Source organism: Dama dama, chromosome 31, assembly GCF_033118175.1.
Source record: "Dama dama isolate Ldn47 chromosome 31, ASM3311817v1, whole genome shotgun sequence".
Lineage (NCBI taxonomy): Eukaryota > Metazoa > Chordata > Mammalia > Artiodactyla > Cervidae > Dama > Dama dama.
In genome coordinates, this window is record NC_083711.1 from 9,287,641 (window position 1) to 9,302,379 (window position 14,739).

The window sequence follows — 14,739 nt, forward strand, 5'->3', positions numbered from 1 at the left end:
GGTTTCGGTTCCCCATGCCACGCTGCCGCCATGCTGTGCTGACCCTGCTGAGGTGCCTGCCTAGCCTGCCCCGCTGGCGTGATGCTCTCTTCACCCTGTTCTGGGGTGGCGAGGCTCCCGCTGTCGGCACAGATGCCTGCTGACTGACCCATTCTGCCGGGGAGGGGCTGCAATTTGGTACTTATGCTATACATATTATTACATCAAAAACTGCTGACAAAAGGTCAGTTCAATTCATGTAGGGTTTCAAAGACTGGAAAGTGAGGCAGTTGGTTATCAATTTTATGTCCCTAATTTACTTAAATTTTGGAGAAATTATTTATCTTTTGCTTTGGGTGTCTGTTGAAGTTTAAAATTAGGGTAAATCCAGGTATATTTATATAGCTTACATAGAAAATCTGGCTTAAAAGAATATCCCTTCTAAGTAATTAGTTAATACGTAGCTCAATATAGCATATCTTCTAGTTAAATACATTATACCTGTTGTCTAGACTCAGCTTTTAGACACTTTATTTATTTTTGTTTTAACTGTTCTACATCTTTCTTCTCCATAGGTAATTAATTGTTTCCCCAAGCAGTGGTTCGTGAATCTGAAAGGAGAAAGAACTATTTCTCAGTTAGAAAACTTCTGTCGATACCTTGTACACTTAGCAGATACAATTTACAGAAATAGTATTGGGTGCTCTGATGTGGAAAAAAGAAATGCAAGGTAATTATTTGTAATTACTGAATGAAACAGTGATCTAGAGTCTTAGTTGTTGGGTCTAGTATTATTAAAATGCTTTTGGTAGAAACATGTTTATATTTTACTTTAAATTATACATTGACTTTATATTGATAAACCTACCAAAAATGTGCATTGTATTTTTTCACTTTTGCAACTCTTACCTAATCTTTTTTCAGTATGTTATTTATTCATGAAGATATTAAGGGACGACTTCTAGTAAGCACTAGCTGTAAGGGGAATGAATGAATGATTATTATCTCTGTCTTCTCCCTTGAAAAATTGGGGAGACTGTAGACTCTTAGAATGTCATGCATCTTGGTCTTTGGAGGTTCATTTTACAAATATAAACCCAGGAAAAAATAGCCACTGAAACCCCAGTATATTGAAGGTTATATCCCAATTTGGGGATGTTTGTGCTCTGTGTTAAGTTTTTTACATCCATACCATGGGCTAAGTCATCACTCATGATTTATGGGAGCAGCTTACACGTATTTTTTTATGAAGGGTTTTGGAGAAGGAATGAATAAACTATTACCTTTTTTCAGTATGTTGTCTTGGAAGTTCAATCATTTGGGGATAGATCTCTAGCATAAAAGTAATAGTAATAACAACTACTAATACCATTTGGAAGAAATTTTTTGTTTGTTTGTTTTTTTTTGGCCACGCTGTGCAGCTTGCTGTGTCTTAGTTTCATTTCATATATTCTTCCTAATGTCAGAGTTACATTTTCATTTTGATCACATCACCAGTTGTACCACCATAAGAAAATCTTTTTTCTTTTCCTTTTGTTCCCCTTCCATGAAAAAGAACCTTATTTTGAAAGAAAACTTGGTTCCTTTTATGCTAAAAAAGGGAAAGTAGGTAGTAAATACTTCAGTCGTTAAAAAAAAAATCTTTGGCAGGTAATTATGATTTATATTTTTATTTCATCCTTAATGTGTCATTTTGGTATTGGTTGCAGTGTTTTGGGGAGTTCAAATATAAACAAACAGTATTCACTTTTCTACAGAAAAGAATTTAGCAGCTATTTAAGCACCTTCTGTGTGCAGTGCACATAAAGTAGGCTCTATGTGGGTCACAACATCTTACAAATTATAATCCTTCCCAGGGAGGTGCTTACTACAGTTCTGTAGAGCAGAGACAACTGACAGTGTCACACTGAGTCACACTAATGTTAAACGCACTTCCTGGACCAGCAGCAGCAGCATCTCCTGGGAGCTGTGCTAGAGACGCAGATTCTCAGGCCTCACCCCAGACCTGCTGAACAGAATTCCGAGGGAGGGGCCTGGTGGTCTGTGTTTCAGCACTCCTCTAGCTAATTCTGGTATATGCTAAAATTTGAGGATTGCTGAGAATGACTTGTAGCTGGGTGATAAAGGAAGCCAGATTATACTTTATTATTGGATTTTAGAGGAATGGAAGTTATGCTGGATCTTGATGGATTGGTGATGAATACTCAAAAATACAATTTGTGTTCCTGGTATATTCTAGAAGAGCTAGGACTCGGGTTTGGGAAGGAATGGGTGGCTGGGCTCTGAAATATTTAGGCAACAGATTACTTTCTTTCCTTTCTAGATATTAATGAAAATCATGGATCTGAATGAGATGTGGGGTGGTTTTTTTTTTTGTTTTTTTTTTTTTAATGAGTCCTTTTTCTGGCTAATCATCTAAACAGGAGTTTTTTTTTTTTTTAAATATGGATAATTTTTTCACATGCTGTAACTTGCTTATCTCTGTTTCCTTTTTTCTTTTTTAGAGAAAACATAAAACAGATAGTAAAACTCCTTGCAAGTGTTCGAGCTCTGGATCATGCTATGTCTGTTGCAAGTGACCACAATGTGAAAGAATTTAAGTCTTTGATCGAAGGAAAATAGATCTATGAGACTAAAAAAAGCCTATTTGCTCTAATACCATTCCCAGTGTAAAAATTTTGTATATATGTAAAGTTTCTTAAACTGTAAAATACTGACTCATTTTAATACAAAGAATGTTATTAATATTCAATACTGTGTCCTTAAATGCAATTTCTTCAGAATGAAAGGAATTCAGATTATTTCTAGGAAGTATATGAATGGTCTCCTTACTGCCTGCCATACTTTGTTTACAGAAGTATTTTATATGGTCAATTAAATTAACCCTCTCAGTTAATTGTTCTCTGTAAAGGATGTGTGCAGTATATATTATATAGTTATGCATATATATATTTATACCACCATGGAGTTACTTTCACACTGGAAATTTGGGTGTTTTTCTACAGAGTAAGCCTTTTAAGAGCAGAAAAATTATTCAGTAGCAAATTGTCTTAGGGAAATTACTACACTGTTGCAACAAAAGGGCTGGCAAGTGACTAAGTATTCATCACTTTGGTTAGCTGTTGCTGTCACTGAAGCTGTGCTGCCTTAAAATTGAGAGTTGAGTGTGGACTTAGTCATTGGTGAGTGGTGAACTTTCCTTCCTTGAGTTAGCATTACAGTCAACTGTTTGTTTAATGTGAGCTCTAAATAATATAGGCAACATAGGTTTCTGAAGAGAACACAGATGTTTCATTTTTGGAAGTAATAGACCCACAACCTAACTCCATGGTTTTGGGCTGAGTGTCCTGTCTCATTCATGATTTTACTCCCTGACCAGCTTAAAAAAATACATGCATTTGCATTTTAGTAGTCTAGCGTTATATTTCAGATCCCACACATGTGAGTTATATATGCAATAAAGAACACATTTTGCTGATTCACCTCACCCAGGCAGTTTAATATCCATGGTCTTCTATAATATTTATCTACTGCGCTTAGTTGCTCCGTCGTGTCTGACTCTTTGAGACCCCATGGATTGTAGCCTACCAGGTTCCTCTGTCCTTGGGGATTCTCTAGGCTAAAATACTGGAGTGAGTTGCCATGCCCTCCTCCAGGGGATCTTCCCAACCCAGGGATTGAACCCAGGTCTCCCACAATGCAGGTGGTTTCTTTACGACTGAACCACCAGGGAAGCCCTATAATATTTATACCATGTTGTAAATGTTCAGAGAACTTTTATGCTTTCTGATTCTGTGATTTTCAAAAGAGGAACTTTTTGGAAATTAAGAACTACTGTTTGATAATTGTAATTAAGCTTTAGCCAAGCATTAAATTAATTTTTAAATAGAACCATTGTTGTATTTGGCTGGCGACTAATTTTAGTTAGAGCATTTCAAATGACTAATAATAGTGAGATCATTAGCATGAGTATCCTTGGTCCAGTCAAATACTGTTTAGAACAGTGTCATGTACTCTTTGTTGCTCTTGTCAATTTTATCTTTATTGTAGGAAAACAGCTTATCCCTACAGATTCATTCTTAATGAGTTTTGTTACAACCCAGTGACCTACTAAATAGAATTAAAATAGAAGGCTTATTCTCAACTTCAGTGTACTAAAATATATAAACATGTATATATATATATGAAATGCACATCATTTGTGCCTTAAATTTGTTTTTTGAAACCTATTGGACTGATTACTTTTCCTATATCTGCTTTTAAGGACTCGAAGTTAAACTCGGCTTCTTCATCCTATAAAATTCATCAGGCTCTTATACTTTCAGGAGTGAGTTTGGTGTAAGGTGAATTTAGCATAGAACTGTGCATTAAACAAGTAATTCTCATATCTCAACCAGAAGTTTTTTATTCCTGAAATAGGTAAAGGACATTCTTTCTTAGGAAGGAAATTGTCAAATGTTTAAATTCAGAGGGTGACATTTTAATAAAGCTGAGGTTTTTGTCTTTCAGTTTTTTCTTTTGGCACAGTCTTCCAAAATACTTGCAAAATAGATGAGGAGGGTTTTTGAAAAGGAAAGTTATTGAGACAATATAAATCACAGTCGTAAAGACCGATAACTACTGCTGTGTACCAGATGATGCTGGTGAGCCACATCCTTATTGATGTCATGGTGCAAACATCTGCAGCTCTGCCGGAGGGCTTTCTCAGCCTGTGCTACAGGCTAGAGGGTCCACCACCTCATGTCCCTGGGAGCAACCCTTGGCCAAAGAAAGGAGGGGGAGGGTAAATCCCCCAGTGTGTTAGTTCAGGTCCTCTGGGGAGCAGTCCCTGAGATGGCATTGGAGGTTTTGGGGGTGGAAATGCTAATGGGAGTGAAGGAGAGGAAGCGGAAGGAGCTGAGAGAGCCAAGAGATTGTGAGCAAGTGTGACCTCTGAGGGTAAGCAGGAAGGAATTAAGGAAGGTGTCAGACATCAGTGGAGTTCTCAGGAAGTTTCAGCAAGGCTGACAGTCCTCAGTACAAAGCCATGGTCCTGAGGAGTTTTGTGTTTCCAGGAGCTGGCCTGCCTTTGTATCCCCACCAGCTCAGTAATGGGTAGAGGACAGTTCTTGAGGAGCATGGCCACTCTGGAGATGTAAAGGAGCACGGTTTCACGTTGACCACACCAGCTTCCTAGTGTCAGGAAAACAGGTATGTTCCATGTCATCTCTCACAAGGTTGCAGTTGACTTGAACAGAGTTGTCTGCAGTGATGACCTCATCACCCCGAACTGGCCCAGAATTTTCAGGAATCTGAAAGCAAGTGACTTCCTCATGAGAATATACTAAAATACAGAGTTCCTTGGTTGTTTTAAAGATAGGTTTGTGGGGTATGATTTATTATAACTGTTTTACCCTCTATAAACACGTATAGTTCAGTGCATTTGGACAAATGCCTAATGTTGTTTTAAATGAGAATTTCCCTTGAAATTATGACATCCTCCTAAAAATAGTCACGTTTTAGAGCTGCAAGATACAATATGAAAATGTCAGTTGCTACATTGTAGTGTGTTTTTTATGGTTACAATGACTTCTCATTTCTAACACTGTAATATCCATGTAGTAAAGGGAGTGTTGCCATTCCTTGATTATGACAAAGAACACTGTTGTTTCAAGTAAATGAAAATAAGAACTGTCTATGGTGTTGGGTTCATAGCTTCTAAGAGAGACTGCAGATTGCTCAGCAAAGGCAGACAGGCTAAACATTGTTATATGGAATCAGTATTGATATGCAACATTGACTGGTCACTGACCTGCTTCTGGACCTCTGAGCCCCAGTCTTTTGTACTGTCTTCCTCCCGACCCCGTCACCCCTAACTCTCACAGAGGCTCAGAGGTTAGAATCATCCAGTACGAGGAGAATGCCTAGCACAGCGTTTCTCAGAATGTATACTGTGGTCCACCAGTTCAGGGGCTGTTACTTCATTTTTTATTTTTTCTTTTTTTAGTTCTACCACTTTGCTGCTACCAACCCATCTCCCTCCACCCTCGTGCACACATGCTCAGTCATGTAACCCCATGGACTGCAGCCCACCAGTCTCCTCTGTCCATGGACTTTTCCAGGCAAGAATACTGGAGTGGGTTGCCATTTCCTTCTCCAAGGGGCTGTTACTTTAAACGGTCTTTAAGAAAATGAGATTGAAATATAAGATACGACACCATAAAACTCCTAGAAGGGAAGGTAGGCAAAACATCCTCTACCACAATTCATAGCAGTGATTTCTTAGGTCAGTCTCCCAAGGTAATAGAAATAAAAGCAAAAATAAATAAATGGGACCTAATCAAATTTACAAGTTTTTATATAGCAAAGGAAACCATAAAAGAAAAAGACACCTACAAATTGGGATATTTGCAAACGGTGTGACTGACAAGGGCTTAATTTCCAAAATATGTAAACAAAAACCCAATCAGAAAATGGACAAAAGGCCTAAATAGACATTCCTCCAAAGAAGACATACAGATGGCCAAGAGGCACATGAATAGATGCTTAATGTCACTATTAGAGAAATGCAAATAAAAACTACAGTGAGGTACCAACTCACACTGGTCAGAATGGCCATGATTTTTAAAATCTACACGTAACGTGCTGGAGAAGGTGTGGAGGAAAGGGAACCCTTCTACACTGACGGTGGGAATGCAAATTTGTGCAGCACTATGGAGAACAGTATGGAGTTTCCTTAAAAAACTAAAAATACAGTTGCCACTTGATCCAGCAATCCCATTCCTGGGCATATAGGGACAAAACTGAAATTCAAAAAGATATGCACCCTAATATTCATAGCAGTGAAGTAAGTCAGAAAGTCCCTTGGACTGCAAGGATATCAAACTAGTCAATCCTGAAGGAAATCAACCCTGAATATTCAATGGAAGAACTGATGCTGAAGCCTAAGTTCTAATACTTTGGCCACCTGATGTGAAGAGCTGACTCACTGGAAAAAACCCTGATGCTGGGAAAAACTGAAGGCAAATGGAGAAGGGGGCAACAAAGGATGAGAGGGTTGGATGGCATTACTGACTCAATGGACATAAGTTTGAGCAAACTCTAGGAGATAGTGAAGGACAGGGAAGCCTGGTGTGCTGTAGTTCATAGAGTCAGACATGACTTAGTGACTGAACAACAACAAAATCGGAAAGAGAAACATACTGATCATATAATATCACTTATATGTGGAATCTGAGATAGGGCACAAATGAGCTTAGCTATGAAACAGAAACAGGCTCACAGAGAACAGACATGTGGTCCCATGGTTTGGTGGGGTTGGGTTGAGAGTTTAGGATTAGCAGATGTAAAAATCCATTCTTTAGAATGGATAAAGAATAAGGTCCTGCTATTTATATTTGCTTCCCAGGTGGCACTAGTGGTAAAGACCCTGCCTGCCAATGCAGGAGACTTAGATGCGGATTCAATCCCTGGGTCAGGAAGATCCCCTGCAGTAGGGCATGGCAACCCACTCCAGGACTCTTGCCTGGAGAGTCCGTCCCATGGACTAGCTCAGCCTGGTGAGCTACATATAGTCCATGGGGTTACAAAGAGTTGGACATGACTGAAGCAACTTAACGCACAGAATGGATAAAGAACAAGGTCCTACTATATAGCACAGGAAACGATTAATATATTCAATATGCTATGATTAACCATAATGGGAAAAATATGAAAAAAAGTTACATATAACTGAATCACTTTGCTGTACAGCAGAAATTAACACAACATTGTAAATCAACTTAATAAAGTAAATTTTAAAAAGATATTTAGGAAAATGTACCTTATACCCCATGCTTGATTATTCAAAATACATGATAAAGGATAAAAGATTTGACAAGTCCTATAGAAACCATTTTAAGCTACTTCACAAAAGCAGTTTGACCATGAAAGCGTCTTTGATGTTTTTGGTTTTATTCTTAATGATTCTGCTCTCAAACTTATATATTTTCAACTGACAAAATTTCTGTTTTTCCAGTTTAAAATCTTATCCTTCACTGATTACTATGAACTTGTTCAAAGCAAATAGCTAACTAATGATATTTGTAACTTACCATTGTGTTGCTCTTCAAGACCATTGTTTTCTCTTTCACAAGGAGTCATCCATGCCTTTATAATGGATCTTTGCAGATCTTGATAGGAAGATCTGTATCTGTCTCTGAAAAGAAGCTATTAAAGATAACAGAATCAGGCTGTTAACATTCTCCAAATTTGCCAAATGCTTTGTAGCATTTTTGATAAGGAAATCCAGGAAAAGTAGACTACTACTAATACACATGGTGAATATGTCAAAATTCATAGCCTTGTAACATATGGTATATTTTTTATGTTATTGGGATAATCAATCATTTTCCAAAGAAACAGCAAATGTAAATTTCAACCTAATACAGGGAGTTGTCCATAGGAGAATAATTTGGTCAAAACCCGACATTGAAAAATCATGTTAGATTTTTTGTTTGTTTTGTTTTGGTGTGTAGGATCTTAGTTCCCTGACCAGGGATGGAACCTGTGCCCCCTGCACTGGAAATGCAGATTCTTAACCACTGGACCACCAGGGAAATTACTAAAAACCATAGTGTTTGCCTTCAATTCATCGAAGCTATGGGAACTGTTATCTTAAACATCTGTGGGGTTGTTTTAGTGATCTCAGTTTCTCTCCTGACGGAAAGTTACGTTGTCTTATATAACTTTCCTGATGGAAAGTTAGGTTGTCTGTGGCTGCTGTAACAAATTACCACACACTGTGTAGTTTAAAACAGCAGAAATTCATTTCCTCACAATTCTGGAGTCCAGAGGTTTGAAATGAAGATATTTGCAGAACCATGCTCCCTTCTAAGACTCTAGGGAAGAATCCTCCCTGCCTTCTGGTGGCCACTGACATCCCTTGGCTAGTGGCCACATTGCCGCAGTCTCTACCTCTGTCTTTATACTGTCTCTGGGTGTGTAAGTGTGTGCATGTATGTGTGTAAAGTCTCCCTCTGCTGATAAGGACATCTGTGATTGCATTTAGGGAATACCCAAATAATCCAAAGTAACTTCAAAATCCTTAACACAAACATATCTACAGAGACTTGTTTTCCCCATAAATTAATATTCACATGTTCTGGGGGTTAGGATGTGGATATCTTTAGGAGGTGGTATTTTTCATCCAACCACAGGCCTCACTGCTCATTTTCAAGGGTCAAGATTGTGTCAGCCCATCTCCATAGGCCCTTAGGACTTCACTGAGAAGTTTGTGTATGCCATTTAACCTGTATTTTAAAGTCAGCCCATTCCAGACTCTTCAAATTTGGTGACAATTTGGCCATTTATTTTCAAGTGTTGTAATATAGAAGTACAAATCGGAAAGAGAGACAAGATGAACAAGGAGTAACAGGTTTTAAAAGTCACTAATAAAATGGCGCTTATGTTTTTAAAGAATCTGCCTGCAATGTAGGCAGACCTGGGTTTGATCCCTGGGTTGGGAAAATCCCCTGGAGAATGGCTACCCACTCCAGTATTCTTGCCTGGAGAATTCTATGGACAGACCGTGGAGTTGCGGAGTCAGACACAACTGAGCGACTAACACAAGTATATTTTTAAACCCTGAGCATGTGCTTATTTCATGACTACAATGATCTGTTTTGAAAGGGTTTGGTAAAGCTGTGGCCTTCTACTGAAAACTCTTGAAAAATAGTCCAGTCTAATTCAAAGAAAAAAGCAGCAATTCAGACCCAGAACCAAGAAATGTTGACCTAAATTTCCTTAGTTGAAATCCAAAGGAACCAGGAATAGGCAGATCACTGAAAAGAGCCTAGCACTGATAGGGAGTGGGCAAGTTTGGTTGGTGGTCTCAACCCTACTTCAAAATGAGTAATTTTTTTTGTTTGTTCTTTTAATTTTTTTTTTAATTTTATCATCACACTGAGTAATTTTTAACAAGTTAACTTTTCTGGGTCTCAACTGTCATAAAAAAAAAGAACAACTTGCCAGCATCATACTCAATTACATCAACACATCTCCTGAAGCCATAACCTTCCATAAGTTTTTCTGGTGCCTATCTATCTGCTATTCCTTTGGGGCTATACAAGTTAATATACCTAGAAAGGCAAAAAAGAAAAAAGTCCATTCTCACTCACTCCCATTTCATTTTTCTCTGTCCAGTGCAACCACCAATCGAAATGGATTCTTTTGGTTACTTCCCTGGTGGTTCAGTGGTTAAAACTGGCTCCGGTTTTAACAGCCACATTCAGTTCACTCCCTGATCTCAGGGAACTAAGATCCTGCATGCCACAGGGTGTGGCCATAAAAGAAATAGATTCTTCTGGAGAGGGAAAAAATAATAATAATAAGCAACCATGGACCAGTAGAGTGTCTTAATGAGTTTAGTTCTGAGGCTACTGTAAGAAAGCACTACAAAGAGCAAAATCAGTTTTTCTAAGGAGATGGTACTAAACGAGAGAAATCCCCTCCAGTCCTCAAACTAAACCCAAGTGTCTTTGCATATTTCCTTCCATAAAAGAAGTGGTTTCTTTGCTTATGAATTATAGCTACTTTGGTATCCTGAAACCCGGGTGGTTTCAGCTTCTCTAAAATGGATGAAAAAATGTTGAGTCACATGACAGGGCCTGGAGGGAAAATGATCTTGTGCAATACACTAAATTCTGCTTTTGTTGTTGACAAAAGCAAGAAGGGGAAGAGGCAAAGAGAGAAAAGCAAGAGGAAATGATTTCCTGAGGTGCGGAGTTCTTTTGAGTTTATTCCAATTCTTTTTGACCCTGTGGGTTTTGACTTCATTCCCAAGTTTAGGTCTATTAAGTGGAAATGGACTGAGAAGTCCATGGGACAAACTGATATTATCCAGGAAGCATGCTTTGTTTAAAAATGAGGATAGGGTGAAATGATAAGATGCCCTGAGCTGTGAAATTACACGGTTGGCGAGAGCAATTCGCCATCCGGTGACGACCCAGAGCTACTGCCTGGGCCTCAGTACGGCCGTGTGGAAGTCTCGAGATTCTGGCTTGTGATTTCAGACAGCAGAGAATTCTTTTACGGTGCTGCGGAGCGCTCCAGAACACACCACAAGAAAACAGCACAGAACAGAGCTGTTCCAAAGCGGGGAACCAGCTCTTCTTCCTGCTACCTACCCAGACGCCGTGAGACACCATGGACAGCTCTTCAGGCGCTGCCCGCTGGGCAGACGTGCTGCTGTCCCCAGGCATAACCCCGGGCCCGCTAGGCCGGTGCGGGTGGTGAGGGGTGGTCCTGACACCCTTCTAAGGCAAGCCCCCAAACTTTTTCCTCAGAGTCCCTCCCCGGCACCCTAGGGGAGGGTCGGTAAGCTCTGAGGAGACCACGCGAGGGGGGCGGGGGAGGCCGCATCCTCGCTCTCCCGGCATCCTCAGCGGTGGGACCCGCAGCCGCCGCCTGGGGAAACACGCCACCCAAAGCAAAGTCGCAGCGCGCGGAGGCGGCGGGCAGCTCACGCCTAAGCGACCCGCGGGGGCAGTCAGGGAGTGGGGCGGGACCTCCCACAACGCCCCGCCCCTTCCCCGCTAAGGGGGCGGGCCTTCCGTTCCTCGGCCGCGGCGCAATGCGGAAGAGATGGACGCGCCGGAGCGGAAGTGACGGTTGAGGTGGCGGCGGCCGCGGAAGGAGGAGGAGCCGGAGGAAGAGGTGAGACAGTCGGCCTGTGGGGGGCGGGGAGCGGCCGCGGCCAGACCCACTGGCTGCGGGGCTCGCGGGCCGGCGCTTCCTGGAGCAGTCTCCGCCTCCGCAGCCCGGGCGGCAGCGGCGAGCGGCCACCGCCGGCAGCCCAGGTACGCGGAGGGCAGGCGTGGTGGGGGGAGACCGCCGGTTTTATGCGAGGCGCAGCGCCGGGCGGAGGGGGACTGAGGTGACAGCGGCTGTCAGCGCGCCTGCCCGCGGGAAAGGCAGCGAGTCCGTCTGGGCGTCGGGTCGTCTCTTCTGGCGTATATAATGGAGGGATGGGGCTGCTCAGGCGGTTGCGTCCCCGCCTGAGAAGGAGCCGCTTTCCTGGCTGTCGACGGTCCGGGACCCCCTGAGGAGCCCCGGTCCAGTCCCGAGTCGTGACTCTTCTCCCCACCCCGGGTGGTCATTTATATTTACCGGCCCCCGGACCCGTCGGCCGGCGGTGTCCCGGGCTTGGGCGGCTTCTCCTGCCCTTCACCGCCGCTCCCCGCCCCGGGAGCTCCTGTGGTGTCGGATAATCCTTTCCCTTCTCTCACCTCTAAGGAGCTTTGAATCAGCCCTGTTCACCTTCCTTCCCACCTTCGTCTCCTCCCCCGCGACCCCCAGCCCAGCGGATCGGTTTGAAGTTTCCGAGTCGTTTTCCCTTTCAAACGGCAGTGACAAATCCCGAAGCAGAAAGCTGATAAACCACTCCCGAGCGAAAATAGGCTCAATTTTTTTCCTTTTTGGTAAATAGAAAAGGGAAACTCATCTTAACCAAACCGTTCTTGGAACTTTGGAGTAATAAGAGAACCCTGTCTTGCCTTGCTGTGAGACCGCTTTCCCTCCTGCTTTTCGGTAAAAATTTCAGTGATGACTTATCTTTTGGAATAAACAATTCTGTCCCCGAGCTCTCTCCGCACCCCCTCCGCTTCCCCCCCTCCCCCATCAAAACCTGGCAGGGAAGGACTTCGATGGCTTGCAGTCCTTGCTGCAGAAGGAAACATTAGCTTCATTTGCTTTGCTTTGCTTGGTTTTCACAGGGCTGCCTCCGAAGAAAGGAGAATGGCGTTCAGCAAAGGATTTCGGATCTATCACAAATTGGATCCCCCACCTTTCAGCCTCATAGTGGAAACCAGGCACAAGGAAGAATGTCTCATGTTCGAGTCTGGGGCTGTAGCGGTGCTCTGTAAGTCATCTCTCTCAACCCAGCTGATCAGGATCTGTTTGCTTGCAATAATTCAGATTCAACCTTGGTTTTTTTTTTTCCTTTTTTTTTTTTTTCAAAAGAAGATTCTGATAACCCCCTCATTGTATTTCACCTCACAGGTCATGCTTTTATTTCCTTTTAACCAGACCTTATTGTTTTTCAAAGTTTTCTTTGCCTGCTGCAGGTTTTTGATGAGGGTGGGGAGAGATGCCAGTTTGGGTACAAATTTTTGCTTTCTTGGGTTTTGCTGCTGCTTCTAAAAGTAAATCTTTCTTTCCAAAAAAATACGGTTGCAATGTATAGCATATCATGTAAACCTGTAAAACAGCTTACCTGACATTTTTGCGGAATGAACAGAATTTCTTACAGCTCAGGTATAGTCATGGACTATAAGAATATTTGTTTAATATTTTGGAATATCTTATGATGACGCTCTTATATTTTCATTAAGAAAATTTTAAACAACCTTTAAAATTTCATGTAAGCTAGCTGCTTGATTTCATATTGGTTAAGAAATTATTTTGATAGTTTATTTTAAAGAAAGGGACTACTGCAGCACAGGAAAAATAGTAGATTAGTAAAGTTTGGGTTATTTTGTGGGCAGATGGATGAGATTAAAAATAAAAATATTAATTTGAGTATTACATTTCTTAATATAAGATTTTGACAGGTAACTTCAGTTTGGGATTATTTCAAATGTGATTATTGTTAGAGACTTTCTTGTGATAACTACTTGTTCTGTATTATGTTTTTGCTATGTAGGATCAGTTTGGGTATTGGTCATATTTTTAAAAGTTAAAATAACATTTGAAAGGCGTACTTAGAACTGTAAACCCATGAGTATTAAAGTTTCTCCAGATTTGGTAGGGAAAGGCTGAAGACCCTAATATCTACATACAGAATATTAACATGCAGAATACTGTGATCAGTTAAACCTGATCTTAATACTCAAAAATAGTAATATTTTACCCTGATTGTGGAAATAGATAGTGACATAATGGAAAATCTTAAGCACAGAACAATTTATAAGAAATATGTATTTTTTTGGTAAATGCAGTAACATGGTTTGAGTGAACAAGAAGAGGTTATATGTTTTCTAAGAAACAATTAGCATGTGTTATAATCAGTCAGGACTTAGTTCGTTTACATTGTTATTTATGCTTAAATCAACCTAACTCGCTTGCTACAATATTAATTTGTAAAGCATGTTTCTTTGTACTACAAATCTCATACTGATGAAATCTATCTAGATCAAAGACTGTCTATGGGAAAAAGGTTTGTCTTAGCATATGAAACGCTTTTCAGCTGCTTGTGTTTTAGTGGTTTCCTAATTTGTCTAAATTCTAAATGTTTCTTTAATGGTGTTAGTAATACTAGGAAGTCAAATTTCTGGCTGCAAAGTATTTATTACCTGTAGGTCAGGAAGCCTAAGGATCATCTTAATTCCAAACCTCCAGCAGTCCTCTTTTATGACAAATAATGGTTAAAAAAAAAAAAAAAAAAAGTAACTCCCAAGCCATCCATTTTGGCATTGCTGCCACTCTTGCTCAGTTGTGAATGACTCTTTGTGACACCTTGGATTAGAGCCCCCAGGCTCTTCTGTCCTTGTAATTCTCCAGGCAAAAAGACTGGACTGGGTTGCCATTTCCTATTCCAGGGGATCTTCCCCAGCCAGGAATCAAACCTGCATCTCTTGTGTCTCCTGCATTAGCAGGCTTATTCTTTACCACTATGTCATCCAGGAAGCCCATTTTTGACGTTAGCGTTCATGTTAAGAAAAAGAATATTAAAAACATTGTCTTTACTACCTATTAACTCTTTATTTTCATTAGCTTTAGACTGTATAAGTAGTTGTTTTCAGG

At 40.8% G+C, this 14,739-nt stretch overlaps 2 protein-coding genes and 1 long non-coding RNA gene across 8 annotated transcripts in view; 2 read left to right on the forward strand and 1 right to left on the reverse strand.

Annotated features, from left to right (window-relative positions):
• PAXBP1 (PAX3 and PAX7 binding protein 1) overlaps positions 1–4,487 on the forward strand; it is a 33,847-nt gene extending 29,360 nt beyond the window's left edge. Inside the window, exons 17-18 of the mRNA XM_061133966.1 lie at positions 555–709; positions 2,484–4,487. Coding sequence (XP_060989949.1) covers positions 555–709; positions 2,484–2,601 — 273 coding nt within the window. The 3' untranslated portion in view covers positions 2,602–4,487. The remainder of the gene's footprint in view (positions 1–554; positions 710–2,483) is intronic.
• Positions 4,488–5,133: 646 nt separating this feature from the next.
• On the reverse strand, positions 5,134–11,560 carry LOC133049927 (uncharacterized). The gene is made up of 3 exons (XR_009691495.1): positions 11,124–11,560; positions 8,052–8,166; positions 5,134–5,270 (listed from the first exon to the last, which is right to left on the reverse strand). It is a non-coding gene; the product is annotated as an uncharacterized LOC133049927 (long non-coding RNA).
• A 120-nt stretch (positions 11,561–11,680) lies between these two features.
• The window catches only part of SYNJ1 (synaptojanin 1), an 88,037-nt gene continuing 84,978 nt past the window's right edge, over positions 11,681–14,739 (forward strand). For 3 of the 6 annotated variants that reach the window (XM_061133965.1, XM_061133957.1, XM_061133959.1), the window contains exons 1-2: positions 11,681–11,795; positions 12,711–12,856. In XM_061133965.1, coding sequence (XP_060989948.1) covers positions 12,733–12,856 — 124 coding nt within the window. In that variant the 5' untranslated portion in view covers positions 11,681–11,795; positions 12,711–12,732. Of the gene's footprint in view, positions 11,904–12,709; positions 12,857–14,739 lie in introns of those variants that run through there. The other 3 variants (XM_061133963.1, XM_061133958.1, XM_061133962.1) reach the window with 3 other exon arrangements.